This window comes from Carettochelys insculpta, chromosome 5, assembly GCF_033958435.1.
Source record: "Carettochelys insculpta isolate YL-2023 chromosome 5, ASM3395843v1, whole genome shotgun sequence".
Taxonomy (NCBI): domain Eukaryota; kingdom Metazoa; phylum Chordata; order Testudines; family Carettochelyidae; genus Carettochelys; species Carettochelys insculpta.
This window is the reverse complement of record NC_134141.1, coordinates 60,246,513-60,265,129: the sequence shown is the minus strand read 5'-3', so window position 1 is coordinate 60,265,129 and position 18,617 is coordinate 60,246,513. Positions and strand designations below refer to the sequence as shown.

The window sequence follows — 18,617 nt, the reverse complement described above, 5'->3', positions numbered from 1 at the left end:
CTCAATTTTGCCACTTTTTCTTCTCTTGTACCTTACTGTGTCAAAAACAAATTCAACCAAAATCAAAAATAACTATAAGAAGTTTACTAGGGAAATTTTAAATCATATAATCTCAAGAGAAGCACCTTATCTTCCTTCCTCATTTCACTCCTAGCTTTTGTAATCTCTTCTATTTTAAACTGTAAGGCCCTTACAACATGGTCCGTCTTATCAATTTCTATAATGCTACATCCTCCCAATTTACTGCTGAATAGTTAGTACTTTATAGTCATTGCTGTAATGTATTTGCATACCTATATTTGCTTTAAAAATGTGCTAATTTTCAACAAACACCTTTAAAATTAGAAGGGTGGGGGATGACATTTCTACACATAGGGAGCAAAACACATGAATCTAGGTCACTTCTCCCTTACTGATCTAAATTACCATAGAAAGTATAACTTCTGGAACTGTTAATGAACATACCTGATACAACACAACAGAGCACTTAACTTTTTATTAATTACTTCAGGATCAGTCCTGTGTAACCACTGGTTTCCAAAAAGAATTTCAAATTGAAGTCAAACTCACAGCAAAATATATATATGTGAATAAAACCTCACTAGTGCAGTACCTGAGTGATTCCTAAACAATAAACTTGTCCTTGCAATGCCTCTGTGAGCTACATGGGTTAGTAACAATCTAAGACAGAAGCTGGGAGTTGAACCTGGATCAGACCTTAAGGTTCTCAATTCGTATTGAAAAGACAAGGGGAGTTAGGAACAAGTCATTCATATCTTTGAAAATCTTTCATGTAATGAGTCAGTTTATTAACAGAATTTAAACCAATAAACTTTTCCAGCTACAGACTGTAGTTGTGCATGTTGCAGGATTGTGGGGAACGGAAATAAAGAAGTATTTAATGGCACTAGAATAAGTTAATCATAGAATACTAGAACTGGAAGGAACCACAAGAGATCATTGATTTTGTTCCCCTCAACTCACAGCAAGGCCAAGCATCATCTAGATCAGGGGGTGTGCAAAGTGAAGGGCATTCCCTCCAGAGGGGGAGTGTTACATTTTGTGACGGGGGTGCAGCAGATCCTCTCCCCCCCATGGCTTCCGCTGCCTCCCCAGTCCTCTACTTCCGCCCCCGAGGTCTTCCCCACTGCCTTGGTCAAGGAAACAAAGTATTCTACAGATTTTTGTATGTTACTATTCCTGATATCTGATTTGTGTCTTTTTGTATTTTTTTTTTAAACATAGAGACTTTACAGTTTGGCCAATGCATATGGCAGAGGGGCATGGCTGGTACATGATGGAATATAGTACATTAGTAGATCTGCAGGTGAATGAGCCCCTGATGGTGTGGCTAGGTCCTGTTACGGTGTCACTATGGACACTCTCTCTGAACCCTCAGTAGCAGATTTAAAAGTAGCCATCCTGCAAAAAAACAAAACAAACCAAATTCCAAAGAGAAACTGCAGAGCTACAATTCTTTTGCAAATTTCACATCATCAACCAAGGATTGAACAGAGACTGGGCGATTTTTGTGGTGTTCACACTTCCACATCAGCTACTGGAAGTATGCCACATCCTCCCTGACTGAATTGATCTGATCAGCTCTGGCCTTCCTCTTGGATTGGTATTCCCTTCTTTTCATGAGCCTGTACATTTAGACCTGCCTATGGAATCTCCACTACATGCCACATGACTTCTTGTTTTTGTGGATACAGACTAACATTGCTAGCCACGTGATACCTGTCACTATATTGATAATTCAATGGCTAAAAAAAAAAGAGCGATTACAGTTGCTTATTTCTCTTGCAGAATGCTGAAATGAACAAGACAAAACATGTGAAAACCAAGAAATGGACAGTTAAAATTGCCTATACTCTAATTTGCCTTCTTTTAGCATGCTCTGATACGCTCCACTGACACTGACTTTACTCTGTCAGTCCTACAGTTTCTGAAATGTACTTTCTTTTACCACTGTTCACGCTTCCCCACAGGATTCTATGTAACATTCTTAAGGAACACAAAAAAAAAAAAAACCCAGAAAATCCAGAACTATATTAATACAAATTAGGAAACTTTCAGTTCATGGTGATAGTGTCCACATAGGAAAGTTACAGCAGAGCACTTTGGTGCTCTTCATACCCATGAAGTTAGAACTGTGGGGCAGTATAGACAGGCCTACAATCACTAGTATCTGTCAAATGTGGCTGTAATTTGAGACGCTCCAAGCTGAATGATCCTAGTTTTGTCACACAATTGCTACCCCTCTGCTTTTGTGAAGCACACCAAATTTCAAAGCAGCTGGATTAACTGTTCAAAGTTTAGGGAAGAGTAGAGCTTTAAAGCATATAAAATGGCAGAAGTGAAACCTCTCTCATCTTCTTTCCGTAGCAGCGCATGCAGAGTGTAAAACTGTACAAATGTGGTGAGTGCCAAACACTACCTTGGATAACAGATTATTTTTATCCACTAGCTTTTGGAAAATACCTGAACTAGGAACCTTTTTAAAATGCTTTTTCAGTTTCTGGAGGTTACATTTCTGGAAATTATGGTTTGAACAACTGTAAGTTTGGGTCTGTCACCTTATTTTGTGCCCTTCTAAAGCATACCTAATGTCAAAAGAAATCCAACTAAGCATGTCAATTTTAGAGACCTTAGAAATGTTGACTTTTAAATAGATGTAATGATGCCATCTATTCTAAAGAGCAAGAATTTAGACATGCAAATGAAAGAGTAAATTTTATTAATGATGAAAAACTAATTATGGCATTAACAGCAACAACATTTTAGCTCCTCTAGAACAATTCTCTTTCCCCTTTAAGCTAACCAAGTACAACAAATTAACTATTTAGAATGTTAATCAAACTAGTAATTGTTAGCTTCTTTCAAAAAAACTGCATAGTTTTGCAGTGTACAAATATATACATTTCTGCAAAACCCTGAAGAACGAGAGTTGACTTTTTTGCTTTTCAACTCGATGGCAAGTATAATCACCTGTACTGGTCAGATTCTGAGTTTCTTTTCCCTTTTCTCCCACCCTGTAAAGGAAAAGTGAAATAGTAAACTAAAAATATATTTGACATATTTGAATTTTTAGGAAGATAAACAGAAAACTATAAAGACATGTACATCAGTTAATCCAGTTATTCTTGGCTGGTTTAAATCTTGAACTGCATAATATTTTACATACACAACTGAAGGATTACTATCTGAGCGACTACTTTATTTTGCACATCAACAATTTTGTTGTACAAAATAGATGAAGATCAGTCTTGCTCAGAGAGCTTACAAACAAAGAGAAACATTCAGAGAATACATCTAATCTAAGCAAAAAATTTTAAAACATTTTTGGTAGAATTATTTAAAGGCTTCACAGATTAAGTGTGGTCTAATACTCAAATTAAGAAATGTTGTTCAGTGTGGGTCTTATGTCACAGCTGGTTTAAAAAAGAGTAAATGGTGGAGACTTTCTAAGGTTGCGTCTATACTATGAGACATTCAAAATTAAGGCAGTTTGCTCGACTTTTTTTTTTTTTTTTTTTTAAAAACTGTAAATACCATTAGCTTGATTTAGGATACACTAATATTGATGCCACAATATCATTGGTACCTGATGGGTACAGCATCAAGCTTGAATTCAAAAGTTTGATTAAAGGCTAGTGTGGAAGCGCTACGTCTTAAAATTGACTTTATTAGCCCCCAGAGGCATCCCATATGTAACCCACAGTGCCCCTCAGTGCTCCACTCTGGCTGCTGCTTTGCAGATGCACAGGAATTAGGTAACAGGAAGACAGTGAATTTCAAATTGGGACCAGGAAGCCTGTGGCTCTGGGCTCATGTTTGTATGAGAGCCTGAGAAATGTGAGCACATTTACCCATTACAAATAGCCCCAGCACAGAGTTCATGGTTCTGTCTCTACACTTGGTAGTTTTTTCCTGCACTGCCTGGAGCCAGCTGCTGCCTCACTGCACCATGTGGCAAAAAGGCTCTTGTGGGGCTCATGCTTGCAGAGGCTGAGAAACTTCTCAGTGGTTTACATTTGTGCGTGCTCACCCCGCTTCCTCCCCAACAGGTGCCATGCAGTCGGGGGCTTTCCCACACTCAGCCACATCACTTGGGTACCCCCAACCCAATAAAAGGATGTGTCTGCTGTTTGGTGCTGACCATGCTGCCAGGCAAAACCATGTCCTAGCTTCCATGTGGTTAGGGCTCCAAGGGCAGGAAAGAATTTCTGGTGCTTGTAGCCACCAGGGAAAGTCTCCAACATCAGCTAAGATATCTGGGGCCTTTCTGCTGCTGGGTGGAAGTCTCCCCCGAAGATGGAGATTTTTAGGGGGACTACTTCAAATGGCACTCCACTGAAACACCGCCCCCATGCTCCCAGCAACGGACCTGTGGGCTTAATCTCTTCTGGTGGGTAACATTTTCAGTGGTGGTGGAACATTTCAACTGGCTTTGCAACTGCAGACCCCACCTGCCCAAAATATTGTAATGGGCAGCAAGCCCCTGAAAGACTCCTGCTTTTTGCAAAATCTTTGATATGTTATAAAATCTTTTCCCTAAGATTTCTTATCTTTCTTCATGGTTTGACCCCCTCCCCACCGCCAAAGGAAAAAAAAAAAAAAAACAGGGAGGGCCAGCTGAGATTCCTGTTTCTGTTGTAAGTTTAGTGTATGAGATTTCACTGTTGGCAATGTCTGCATAGTGAACAGGAAAGACAAAAATCTTTTTTTCAAGCAATTTATATTCTCTCTCTTCTAGCTTTGCACCCCTACAGGCAGGAAAGAGTGGGTGAAGGGCCAGTTGAGAATACAGTCTGTTCCTGTGTTATTTTCAGGGATTGGATGCAATCATGGGATTGGGGACAATCAGTAGATGGCTAGTTGAGAACAGAGCCTGTGCACAGAAGCCTTACAGTGAACAGGGAAGCCAAATACTCTCCCTTCAGCAACTATCTTTTTTCAAAAACTTTACTAGCATCTTTCTTCAAGATTTTCAGCATACGGATGCAAACACAGGAGGGGGGACAGTCAGTGGATGACCAGCTAAGAACACAGACTGTTTATAGAAGCTGAATAGTGCACTGGAAAGACAAATAACCTCCCCTCAGCAACTCTTTCAAGCTTTTCAGGGTCCCTGTGTTATTTTCAGGGATCGGATGCAATTACAGGAGGGGGTACAATCAGTAGATGACCAGTTGAGAAGAAACGCTGATTTTTATGAAATCCTTGATAATTCAGTTACAGAAGAAAGATTTCTGTTAACTTTGCCACCTCTTCGGATGCCCTACTCTTCCTTCCTTCTGACAGGAAAAATGGACTTTTTATTTAACACGGGAGGGGAATGAGGAAAATGGAGTATGGGAAGATGATGTCAAAGACCAGCAAGCATACCCAGAATGCTGTGGGGATGAGGGAACTGTGGGCTAGGTTCCCACAATGCACTGCTGCAATAGTCAATGTCTGCCAATTGAGTGCAGCAGCAGTAAGTTGACTGTGAGGCGTATGTGGGGAGGTGAGGATAGTCAAAAATCGAATTTATAAATTCCAGAGTTACAAAACTGATATTAATCAATTTGATTTTATCTCAGTGTAGAATCAGCCTAAATTAAAGAGACTGTTACTCACCTTGTGCAGTAACAATGGTTCTTTCAGATGTGTGTCCCCGTGGGTGCTCCACTCTGGGGGTTGGTGTGTCATTGCACTGATGCTCAGAGATTCTTCTATAGCTGTGGCTTCTTGTGCCATGCATACGCAGTAGTGCCTCCTTGCCCACGCACGATGCGGACCTCTTTGTTCCTTCTCTACCCAAGCAAATAGAGCAGGATGCTCCAAAGCAGGGGAAGGAGGGAGGGAGGGAAGTGGAGCACCCTTGGGGAGACATCTCGAAGACCCAATCTGGTATAGCTTATTTCAAAAATCACACTGATACACACAAAATGCATTTTGAAACACCATAGATATTTCAAAATACAGTGTCTACACCCAGAGCCTACTTCACAATAGAGCCATTGGACGCACTATGGTTTATTACAAAGCCCTATTCCCTTTCTAAACAGCCACTATTTCGAAATAGGCTCTATTCCCTATGCAATGAGGTTTACAAATTTTGAAAAGTTGAATCAGCTAACTTTGTCGGTAAGAGTACAGGTTAAACCTCTAAAATCTGTGAATCTCTGGTCCAGCAACATCTGTGGTTTGGCACAACTATGGATGTTGCTGGACAAGGAGCCACAGAGCTGCAAGGAGTTGGGCGCTGGGAGATGGGGGAATAGTAGTGTCCAGCCATGGCTCCAAGGCCCCGCTGCAGGCCACTGCAATGGGGCCAGGGAGCGAAGGTCAGAGAGCTGCAGCCAGGAAGCAGCAGACCGCAGCAGCGCCAGGGATCTGTGGTGAACCGTGGCCAAGGATGGGGAGTGGTGGCCCAGAGTGGGGCCTGGGAGTAGGGGCCAAGGCCAGGAAGTGGCTGACAGCTGGGAGGGAGCCTAGGACCAGAGCTGGAGGCCAGCAGCAAATTCAACTAACCGGGTCTGGCAAAATCCCTGGTCCAGGAATACTCACGTTCTAAAGATGATGGACTAGGGAAGTGGAACCTGTCATTAGATTCTAATGCAATAGTAAGTTATTGTCATTGGATGAACTTGCCAATACTCCAGCACAAATCAACAATGGGTTTACAGCTTGAAACAAGAGAGCTTACTGTGTTTACACCAGTCAGTGCAGCTACTTGAAAACCTTCTATTACAAGTGACTGTGTTTCCCCATAAGAAAGGATACAATTTACTAATGGAAGTCATGGAGTCTGTGACTTCAGCAAACCTCTGTGACCCCTTCAGCTTCAGTCCTCACAGTGGTCAAACCTTCCCTACCATGTTATTTTTAAGTAAAATTCATGCACAGGTTGTGGGCTTCCATTAATTTTTATTTATTGACTGCAACCTGTCTGTGATTTTTACTAAAAGTAACTGCAAAAAATCTTTACCTTCCCTATAACTGAGCAACATTTTCCTTCAGTATTGTTAAGTTTTTTTCCCCCCTAGAGGAAAAGCCCAGAATTAAGAAATAAGCCCAACCTATTGCTGTGGAACGAGAGGGTTATTACTCTGAGATGGGCGTCCCTGCGGATGCTCCACCTCATGTGTTTCACGCTGCAGTGCACCTGGCCAGAAGGTTTTTCATAGCAGTGGCTGACAGCTCTCTGGAGTATGTGCATAGCGCTCCTCTGTGACTTAGTGGGGTGTGCATTTGTAGTGACAGACAGCACATCAGCTAAGTCCCTCATCTTTGTAACTTATGCAACCAGGTGACATCTTCGTTCCCAAGGAAACAGAACAAAGGGGATAGGTGGAGCTTGGCTGTTTTTTAAATTAAATGATAAGCAGTTGGGGGCAGTTAGTCTGGAGAGGAACAAAAGAGACAGAACCCCAGGTTTGGGGACCCCCGCTCTGGGCCTCCTCTCCCCATTATGGACTGGGCTGACTGTTTCTGGTTGCTCTACTGACAACTCTATACAACACTGTGTCCCTGTCAACCAATAAACCTTCTGTTCCACCTGCTGAATGTGAGGCACTCCTGATTGCAGATGGGGAGCAGAGCTTGGTGAACACCAAACCCCATAAGCTCCGGTGGCAGAAGTGGGATAAACTGAACCCGTGGATGGAGCCTCTGGTAGTAAGGGACTGGGGCACAGGTGAAAGAAGAGGGCCTGTGAGACCCAGGTGTGCTCAAGGGCAATAAGGTGCAGTTTCCAAAGGTGGAGGGGCCTGTGGCTTAACCCAAGAGTGTGCGGTCATGGTCCTTGAGAGGGGTTGTCTCACCTGAGGAGGGGCTACCCCTGGAATCCATTGGAATCATCAGCCCAGAAGGTAGAGGAGCCTACGGCCTAACCCTGTGAGGTGTCACTTACAAGGAGACTGGCACGCTGAAGGAGTCTCCTTCTGGGAAGAGCAGAGAGACACGGAGTATAACTGTCTCTTTAAAACAGACATTGTCCAGTTATGCAAGGCAAAAAGGCGCTCTACTGACAAAGCTACCGAAGCCCAGCCCGCTGCCCAGATGGAAGAGAATGGTCGCTCCTTGGAGTTGGGGCCAGCCCCCACAGGGAGTTGCCAGACAGGCTGGGGGGGACACTCCAGGCCTCCACCCAGATGAGGCTCAGGAAGGGGCTGAGGGCAGCTGGATAAACCCCAGGGCTGCTGGAAACCACTCAGCCAGTCTCAGCTCCTCCCTGCTCAACACTTCCTCTGTGGAGCTAAAGGAGCTGGAGGATCAGGCACAGGAGCAAAGAGACTGAGAAGAGGAGTGACAAAAACAGGAGAAAAATCCATCAGAAGTGAGAGTGGCAGCATGAGCATGTAATGGCAGAACTAAGGGCTAAAGAAACACCTGTGGTGGTGAGTCAAGATGGGGGTAAGAGGCCCCAGACTGCAGGGAGCTATGATATGAATGTCCTGCCCCAGTTTAAAGGAGTGTGGTGATATAGATGCTTTCCTTAACACCTTTGAGAAGGCCTGTGAGTGGTACTGGATCGATTCAGGCAACAGGTTATGGCATTTCTCTTACTGGATCCCAAAGCCATAGTGATGGTCAGCCAGATAGATGGCTTACAAGAAGGGGATTATGATCTATTTCAAAGAGCCCTGCTGTGCAAAGTTAGGCTGATCCTTGGAACTTATTCCAACACATTTCAGAGTTCACAGAAGGCCTCTGGGGAGACAAAACAGCAGCTGGTACAGCAGTTGATACAATACGCCTGCGAGCAGACAGACGAGGCAGGGATCCAGACCAAAGAGGAAGTGGTTGATGTGGTGGTGCTGGAACAGCTGTATGAACTCTGCCTGTCTGACCAGAGCATGGTTGTTGGACTGGAAGCTGAAGGGCCTGCAAAAGCATAGGGCAGCTGGCTGATGAGTTTACAGACAGCTGGTATGGGGGTGAAGGGAACCGCAGAGGGACCAGAACACAGCGGTACAGAAGGGCAGTCGCCCTAGATTTCCCCAAAAGGTATACTCAGGTAAACCCCTTGCCCTCTCAAGGGAGGCAGCCAATACCAGAGAAGAAGACCACCCAACCCGAGGGACCCAACAAGATCTGATCTGTTATCTGTGGGCAAAAGGATCATAGGCAGGCTCAGTGCCCCAAGTTTCCAGACAGGTTGAGCAGACAGGGGCTTTTGGTGTTAACTGGCTGAGGTCCCAGCTGCTGGAGCGGCCAGCCTCCCAGGCAGAAGGGGCTGGCAGTATGCCCTCAGCTTGGGAGGAGGCAGATCCATAGGCCAGCTCCTCTGGGTGCCCGGATGCATGTGGCTTGATTTACACGGTGGGGGCAGAGCTGTGTCTGTGGAGCAAGTGCCTCATACCCCTTGAAGTGGAAGAGAAGGTGGTCAGAGGATCTGGGTGCACATGTGATGCTGGCCCGGTCCAGTGCGGTAGCACCAGAGTGGGTGATGCTCAATTTCCCCCAACTGACGGATGTGGATGGAACCCCTTTCAACGAGCCCATAGCAGCACTGCACCTGAAATGAGGGAATAAGGAAGGCCCCAAGGAGGTGGGCATGCACAATCATCTGCCAGCTGATAAAGTAATGGGGGGAGACCTGGAGAACCAGCTGGGCAAATGTCCCCACAGTCAAAGGAAGCAAGGGATACTCTGCCCTGATTCAGAAGACAGCACTGAGCCAGAGCCACAGGGTCCTACTCTGCGAGGCAGGAGGCCCCCTCAAGAGTGGGGCCTGCCAGGCCTATGATCCTGGATCTAGTCAGAGAAGGTGAAATTGGCTCCCATTCCTTCCCCACCCACTGAGTTCCAAGCCGAGTTGCAGAGAGATTCCTCCCTGCAGAAGCTGAGACCTGGCCAGCCCCAGCCCAACTCCATTCCTGAGAGGTTGGGGGGAGAGCTGCAGAGAGATTCCTGTGGGAAAATTCCTATACCGTGAAAGGGTTCCCATTGGGAAAGTGGAGCCATGGAGGGGTCTGGGGTCAGCTAATATTCCCCCAAAATATCACCACAAGCTGCTGTACCTGGCCCATGATGTTTCACTCTCAGGAAACCAGGGGATCCAGCTCATCAGGAAGAGGTTGTTACAGAACTCTTTTTTGGCTGGGAGTCTTTGCTGCTGTTCTTCGGTATTGCTGGTCCTGTGATCCCTGCCAGAGGGTGGGGAAGGCCAGGGACAAGGGGAAAGTGGCCTTGTGGAAACTGTTCATCACAGAGGAGCCTTTCCAGAAAGCTGCCATGGATATAGTATGGCCATTCAGTAAGGCGAGCTGATCTAGGAAGAAATACATTCTGATAGTGGTACATTTCGACACTCACTACCCTGAAGCAGTGGTTCTGACCTCTATCGAGGCTGATGTGACTGACGTGCTGCTGTCTGTTTTCAGCAAGGTGGGGTTCCCCAAGGAGGTAACTACTGACCAGGTATCATGTCAGCTCTGCTGCAATTCTTATGGAAGAAGTGTAGGGTCCAGCACATCTGGGCCACAGCCCATCACCCTCTGACCAACAGGCTGGTGAAGAAGTTCAATGGGACCCTAAAGCAGATGCTGAAAACCTTTATGAAGCAGCAACCACAAGACTAGGATAAGTACTTACCCTACCTGCTCTTTGCATAGAGGGAGGTTCCCCAGGAATCCACAGGATTCTCCCCTTTTGAGCTACTGTACAGGAGGTGAGTGCAGGGGTCCTTGGACTTGCTAAGAACTGAGTGGGAGGGGAAGCCCTCTCCCAGGGGAGAAGTGGAGGAGTACATACTGGCCTTTGGGGAATGGTTAGCTGAGCTCATATGCATGGCATGAGAAAACCTGTCCAGGGCCCAAGAAAAGCAAAAAGTCTGCTATGACCACGACGCCCGGGCCCCAAACCTATGCCACTGGGAACCAAGTGATGGTTCTCTTACCCATGTGGCAGAATAACCTGCAACCCAACTTCATGGCTAGATGGCGCATAGAACAGGTAACCATACGCTCAAACAGCTTCTGGGTCAAGGTCTAGCAATTAGAGCAGATGTAGGGGAATGGCTATCACTCTATGGGGCTGTTTGTCCCTAGATGCTGCACTGGTAAGTTATTCCAGTGACACAGAGACCCTCCCTCAGGCTGCCAGCTTGCTGAGGGGAAATAACACCAGAAGGGATCCTGTATCTTACCTGTATGCATGACCTACATGTGGCGAGTCCACACACTGCAAACAGGATGGTGGGTCAAGAGCAGAAGACAGAAGAGATCCACATACCTGTTTCTGATGTTCCTGGTACCCAGTTCCTGATGTTCCTGTGTACTTCCCTGCCACCCCAGTATCTTGGGAATATGGCACAGCTTTTCTCCTTCTGATCTTAATCCCACTATTAGGGTCAGGGCTACGCTAACAGCTGAGCCTTTACTGTTGTATTATAGGGAGTCCTAGTTTCATTTGTGTTATTAAATAAAACCTGTTATTTTAACCCAACTTACCTGTGTTTTGATTACACCAAACTGAGAACAGATGTGAGCGGTGGGCGTGGGAGAAAGTAGAAATCTGCAGGCAGCTCTTTTTCTTTTCAGTAAAACTATAAATTAAGCTGTTTGGGGCTAACAGTGGGATGTGTAAATACCAATTTGCTGTATATTGGTTGGTGAAAGGCAGTTATGGTGAGAGAACTGATCAAGAGTTCCGAATTTTTAAGTTCGGTCATGTATTGCAGGATTGAAGGTAAAAGGAGAAGACAACGGATTGAGGTTGTGAAGAATCGGCACCATTTACACAGATAAGTTTTGCAAGTAGAAGTTCACCGACTGTTGAGGAGGATCTGTTCGACTTCATTAGTGCATTATGCTTCTAGGGTAGTGAGCCACTGAGGAGCCAGGCCTGGAGTTTCAGGGTGTGGAGATGAGGATGAAGAAGAGGGCCACAACACTGCGTGCAGAGTTGCAGCTGCTGTGGGAGATGTCGTGGGTGAATGACTGACATTTGCAGAAGGTACATATACCACCATGCACTTTGCGAACACCCGTGGGGTTGTTGATAGCCCAGAGGGGAGGGCTGTAAATTGGTAATGGTCCCTGTCCACTGTAAAGTGCAGGAACCACCGGTGTTGGAGTGCAATGGAGATATGAAATTAAGCATCTCTGAGATTGAGGGCAGCATACCAGTCTCCTGAAGCCAGAGAGGGAATGATGGACACCAGGATCACCATCTTGAACTTCCTCTTGGCTATGAAGGCATTTAGGTTCCGGGGATAAAGGGAGTGACAGAACCTACCGCCCCCCCTTTGCCTGGGAAACTAGGAAGTAATGGGAATAAAATCTCATTCCAACAACCCCCAAGGGGACCAACTCCACTGGGACTGGCTAACCTCCTTTCATAGGAGGCACTCATGAGAAGGTCCCTGAAGAGGGATGGGGGGAAGGGAATAACATAGCCCCTCGCCACTGTATCCAGGACTCAACAGCCTGAAGTAATAACTTGCCAAGCCTAGTGGAAAGGGAACAAATGATCCCAAAAAGGTAAGGGCGAGACTGGTATACTGTCCTGGAGGGCACCCTCAAAATAGGGCCTCATTGGGGGAAGAGGACGAAGACCTTTTCTGACCCAGTTCCCCTAAAGCCTTGACCTGCAAAGGTGCTCGAGAGGCTGACAGTGAAGGGCCCACCAGAGTCTGGGCCACCTGGCCCTCAGTCTCCAAATGGTGAGCAGAAAGCTGGCCTAAGCGAAGCAAGTGGCCTGATGTAGGTGAACGTATGAAGGGGGAAATCACCAGCAGTGGTGCCCTGGACCCTAAGACAAGACAGCTTCATCTAGAGGCTCCCATGCCCAGGTGGTAGGCGCAGGGGTCCAGAAAGGCCACTGGGAAGGGCGCGTGGGGGCCCAAGACTGTTGGAGTCGCAGTGCAGGGTTGGGCTGAGTCCACTGATGTCATCCTGGCAAAGGGCCCCAGTACAAGGATCCTGACCTGGACCAATAGGACCAGGGAGACTCCACCTCAATGTCTGAGGAGTACTCCGATGTGGACCATGGCAGACAGGAGGCCAACTGTGCTGCCACAGGTGCATGCTGAGCCATTGACTCCAGTTTCCCCAGTGCCAGCAGGGGCTCAGGTTGGTCAGGTAAACCCTCAGTACTGGGCAAGCCCCCCTGAGCATCAAGTCCAGGGCTGGTGCGGGAACACAGGCTGAGGTAGAGGCCACCACCAGTGCTGAGGCTGCCATCGAAACTGCGGGTGCTGTTGGTGCCATGAGTGATGCCAGTGAAGCAGGTGCTGAACTCCAGTCAATAGCGTGATGCTTTCACGTATGCACCGTCCTACTACTACGGGACAAGTGCTGCATTCAGCCATCGTCTTTTCCTGAGGCTGGTGCCGGTGGGGGACAGAATAAAGGTCCCTGGTCACCTGAAAGGCCTCAGGAACGGATGGCGCTGGGACACTCCCTGCAGGGCTGGACACCCCACACCTGGTATTCAAACTTTTACCCAGCCAACTCAGTCTAGGCTCAGTGCCTGACAGTGCCACATGCCCCGACTGAGGGTGAATGGAGGACCCATGCCAGTAGGATGGGGGGGAGGGACAACTTGCCCCATTAGCCCTTCTTTTCTTCTGTGGCACCAGGGATTGAGAGCAGTGCCAGGACCTGCACAATGCTAGGGAGGAGGACGGAAGAACTGAAGCCTCCTAGGTTGAAGCTGGTGCACTGTGCATTGATGGTACTGGATCTGACTCCAGTGCCAGGTGCAGGGCAGACTCCATAACGAGAATCTTAACATGCAACTCCCACTTGGTCCACCGCTTGAAGGACTTGCAGATCTTGAGAGCTTCCGACAAATAAGCCTTACCCAGGCACTTAAGAGGATCACTGTAGGGCATCTGCCTCTGGCAACTCCCATAGGGTTTGAAGCCCTGGGGGCCAGGCATGTCAGCACAAGTGGCACAAGTACCTTCTGGTCCTTATCTAACAACTACTGCTACTTAACAGGTATTTAATAGGCACTTAAACAAACAACTGAGATAAGAACCACATACACAACTGCTAGAGAACACTTGCAGAGAGCAAGAGCATGTTCCAATGACCATCACAGGCGATAAGAACAAACAGAAGAGGCGTGGAGCTGGCACGGATATATATGGGCTGATATACCGGCACCACTCCAGGGGACGCCCTGTTGGCTCGACAGCTACTGCTAGGGGAAAAACTTCCGATGACATGTGTGCAGGCACCTACACAGAACAGATATGAGCAAGCACTTGAAGAAACTAACTTTTGCATGCTGTTTATCCAAGGCTTGTGCACTGCTCAGCCAGTGTTGTAGGGGCCTGGTGTAACCTGGAATGCAGGACAACTTTTGTGGCTGCTGTCATATGGCTTAGGAGTCACAGGCATGCCCTGGCAGGGAGCTGTGGTGCAGAATTATGGAACTGTGCTAAACGTGGTATGGTACAGAACCTCTGTTTGGGTAAGGACACCATAGCACTGACACAATTAAACTAAGCTCCTATGAACTCTAGGATCTGAGTTGGTTACAGCTGGCATCTGGAGGTGTTGGAGACTGAGTGCATCGAACAGAGTCATAGTGGTCATGACTGCATCCTGAGTTTCTCTGAATGATCTGCCTTGTATAAAAGGCAGTTGTTGAGGTATGGAGAAACTGACACTCCCACTTACCATAGGTGGACTGCTACCACTGTCAGGATCTTGGAGGAGACTCTGGGTGCCGTGGACAGACTAAAAGGTACCACTGTATATTGGAAACGTTGTGTCCCTGCTGTGAATCTTAGGTACCTCCTGTGCGCAGGGTACATGGAGACATGTAAGTTCACATTGTGGAGGTTGGTGCCAGCAGGGGGCCAGAGGAGGAATTACCTCCCTGGGGCTCAGGTTGGTCAAGTACACCCTTGGCACCAGGAAAGCCCCCATGAGCATCACGGCCAGGGCTGACTGGGGAGTGCAGGCTGGGGTAGAGGCCACCACTGGTGCTGAGGCTGCTACCAAAACGTCAGGTGCTGTTGGCGGCACAAGTGACGCCGGTGCAGCAGGTGCTGAACTCCAGTCAATAGTGTGGTGCTTCTGCAGAGCTGGCGCTAAGGTATGCGCTGTCCTACTACTACAGGTAAAACTGTCAGGCTCTCCTAGCCCCAACAGTCAGCTGCCAAGAGACACTAAACTGCAGGGCATTTCAGGCAGGGAAAGTGCTTGCCTGAGGAGTGGTTGGCAGTGGCTGAAGGAAAAACAGCAAATGAGACCCTCTCCACCCCCAGCGCTTTGAAGCATAATGCTGAAAGAAAAGCTCTTCAAAAGAGTAGGATTATTTTAAATTATGAGGGAGAAATGAGTGCCTCCGCTGTATGAAAGCAGCTGAGGTAAAATCTGAGAAGAGTGAGTCTTGTCAGCAGAGGCTGAGAAGGGTCCCCTGAGGGGGAACACAAGGCTGAGGGAGGCAGTCACTGGTCAGTCTTCTTCTCTCCTCTCTTTTCAAAAGAAAAGAATACAATAACGACACACTGGCTTAAACAAACAAAAAAGGGTAGAAAGAATCAAAGAAAAATGGTTAGCTGTCTTTTTGAAGAGACTTGGAGAGAGCACAGCAGGTTCCGACCATCACTGGCAGCACCAGAGAAAGAACTGAGGGGCGTGTACCTTGCACTTGGGCATTACCTCTCTAGCATGAGTAGCGCTATGCACATGTGCCAGCTGGCTGTCAGCCCCTGTTATGAAAAATCTTCCAGACAGGTGCACTGCAGCACATAAATGCCCAAGATGGAGCACCCACCAGGATGCTCCTCAAAGAAGAGCAAATAATTTCACTTGTTTGTTTGAAGGTGCTCAGAACTGAGTAAGTATGAAGCATCCTCTCTTATACTGAACTAAAAGTTGCTCTATTGCTTAGCCAAGTAGAAAATTCTACACTAAAAGTACAGAGCAGTAAATGCATTTTTTTACATATCAAAAGCAAAATGAAAATCTAATTTGAAAGGTTTGTCACAGGTAGCAGAAAAAGCTAATCACCAATCGAGTAAGACTTGCACGTGGCTTCAGGTTATCTGTTCCAGATAAACTCAAGTTACTAGTCCAGAGATAATCATTTGTCAGAATGTTAAGAGTATACAGAAGCAGCAAAGGTGTGTAATCCTGCTTACTTGTATAAATCACATGTGCTTTCAGGCACAAAACGGAAGAACTACATTCAGTTAGCCACCCAAGTAAATGTGTAATTCTACTTTGGTTTTGTTACTGTTTTCTAAAAATTCCATTATATTTTTAAAATTGCCTACATACTACTAATTTTACCAACTACACAAAGACATTACCTTCAAGGCAACTATTCAAAAGTCAATATTCTCATATATCAATGTTTCCATATACTGCTAAGTATTACACTCAGCATTGGTAAATTTATTTCTAGAAGCAATATTAAAAAGTACCTGATATTTTGTGAGTTCTGCTTGTAATAACTTCACTTTAGATCTTTCTTGTTCTAATGCAGCATGAAGCGTAGTCACCTACAACAATTTTTAAAAGTTAAAGAATTATTTTAATTTTCCAACACATACACTCACATTTATGCTTATCAACAGTCTAAATATTTAAGTGGCATGTTACACACACACACAGTTCCGTGAAAGAGAAAAATACTGAGTTTATTCTAAAAAATTAGTCTCAAAATGACCAAAATTTGATATCTCACATGAAGCACAAGTAGTATTCCCTAAGTCTCTATTAGTTCTGTAATGACCCTTCATATGTTTGCCTGCATAATGTAATAAGAAAAAATTGACAGCTTCTTTCAGATTTTAACCACTGCTATAGAACAATGGTTCTCAGACTGGGCTGGGACCCTGAAGTGGGTCATGTCTCCATTTTCATGGTTTGCTAGGACTGGCTTTAGACTTGCTGAGACCCACAGCTGAAGCCTGATGTCTACAATCTTGAATGGTGGGGTTTCAGGTTATAACCTCCCCCGCAAGTCCTTGTGCTTTGGACCCTCGCCAACAGCAGTGAGGCTTCAGCAGATGAAGGATTTGGTCCCTCCATCTAGAGGTGGGAGAGTAATTCTTGTTCTTAGAAGCAGGACACAGTACAATGAAGTATGAGAACCCTGCATAAGATTTTATTTTATATCAGTGTATTGTAAATTATACTATAGTGCAACAATTCAGTTACCTCACTCAAGTGATCATCACAGCTTTCATAATTAATAGAAACAGAATTAGATTAGGTTGTGTCACTTTATAACATTGCACAAATGGACATATGGGTCAAATTTAATGTTGCAAAACTGAAACAAGAAACATGGTGTGCTCCCTAAACTAGGATTTGGTCATATGTAGTCCTTCTTAAATGTTAACTACATTTAACACTTGGAAATCTACTGACTTTTCTGCAGTGGAATGCCAAATGCACAAATGCCATTTATTCAAGAGTAGCTGGATCTTACATACTCTGTGTCCATTAACACAAAGAAACCATACAGAAGGGAATTCTGCACTTTTTCTGTGCTTATATCCACTTTCACTTTGCTCTTTGCCTTCATATACTATTTTTAAAAACATTCACATGATTTAATATTTATAACTTACCTGTAAGGTCAGCTCATTCTTGATGCTCTGAGATTCATCAACCTGTAATAGTATTTCTGCTTTGTCTTTCACTTAAAAAAAGAAACAAGAACATTAGGCTATAGTTTACGTAAAGCAAATGTCATGGAACCAATTTTGAACCTGCATGATGGAGCAAAATTAAAAGGCATGATAGAGCAATATTAAAAAGTCTAACCACCACAAAATCAAAAGTAGTGTATTAGGAGGCTCCTTATTAAAATTTAAGAAATCAAGCAATGCCTTCTATAGTATTACAGTCAACACTGTTTTACAAAAGAAAAACAAAAACTGTCAGAGCACCTGTGACAAAGCATAGAATTCACGTTGTCACAAATGTTCACATTTTGGGGCAAATCAAAGTTCTGCATAGTTCCTAGAATATCTTTACAACAGCTCAAACACAATCCATTCAATCACAGCAGTGAATAAAGAATGGATTGTACAATACAGAAAAAATAAAGACTGAATGACTTCCTTATAAATCAATTACTTCTAGCAACTTCCAGCCATTAGAGCAGGATTGTTGATGTCATTAGCAAGATAAAAAAATCTCATTTATCTTTCAAATGTAATTGTAAATTAAGCTCCAATCCATACATTTAAAAGAAAAGTTGGAACAACTACTGCGTGCTCCAAATGACGAAAATGAAAACTTAATGAAATTGAACACCAGTCACTCAAACTGAAAAGGAATTATCAGTAGGTCCTAGTAAAGGAAGTCATCAGATTAAATTGCCACAATTACAATTGCCACTCATTACTCTTATCAATTTACCATTAAAAAAGTTTGCAACATCATTTAAGTAATTTTAAGAGAAAACTTTCGACATTTCGGAAGTTGTATCTTAGAGAATAAACAAAGTTACTTACTTTCACCTTCCTGCAGCATTTTCAACAGCTGTGCATTTCTTGCTTTTACTTCTTTATATCTCACCTAATATTAAAAGATGTATATGACATCACCACAAAAGGGACACTCTTTAAATTGGTGTTTGTTATTTTTAAACACCAGCTCTGAAAGCAATGACTTTACCGGTAAGTTAAGAAGCACAAA

The 18,617-nt window shown here is 45.1% G+C and overlaps 1 protein-coding gene across 6 annotated transcripts in view; it reads right to left on the bottom strand.

The window, feature by feature from the left end:
• Positions 1 to 787: 787 nt before the first annotated feature.
• The window catches only part of GKAP1 (G kinase anchoring protein 1), an 82,221-nt gene continuing 64,391 nt past the window's right edge, over positions 788 to 18,617 (bottom strand). For all 6 annotated transcript variants that reach the window (XM_074995181.1, XM_074995184.1, XM_074995179.1 and 3 more), the window contains 5 exons: positions 18,434 to 18,497; positions 17,543 to 17,613; positions 16,388 to 16,465; positions 2,992 to 3,035; positions 788 to 1,422 (listed from right to left, as the gene is read on the bottom strand). In XM_074995181.1, the coding sequence (XP_074851282.1) occupies positions 1,362 to 1,422; positions 2,992 to 3,035; positions 16,388 to 16,465; positions 17,543 to 17,613; positions 18,434 to 18,497 (318 nt within the window). In that variant the 3' untranslated portion in view covers positions 788 to 1,361. The remainder of the gene's footprint in view (positions 1,423 to 2,991; positions 3,036 to 16,387; positions 16,466 to 17,542; positions 17,614 to 18,433; positions 18,498 to 18,617) is intronic.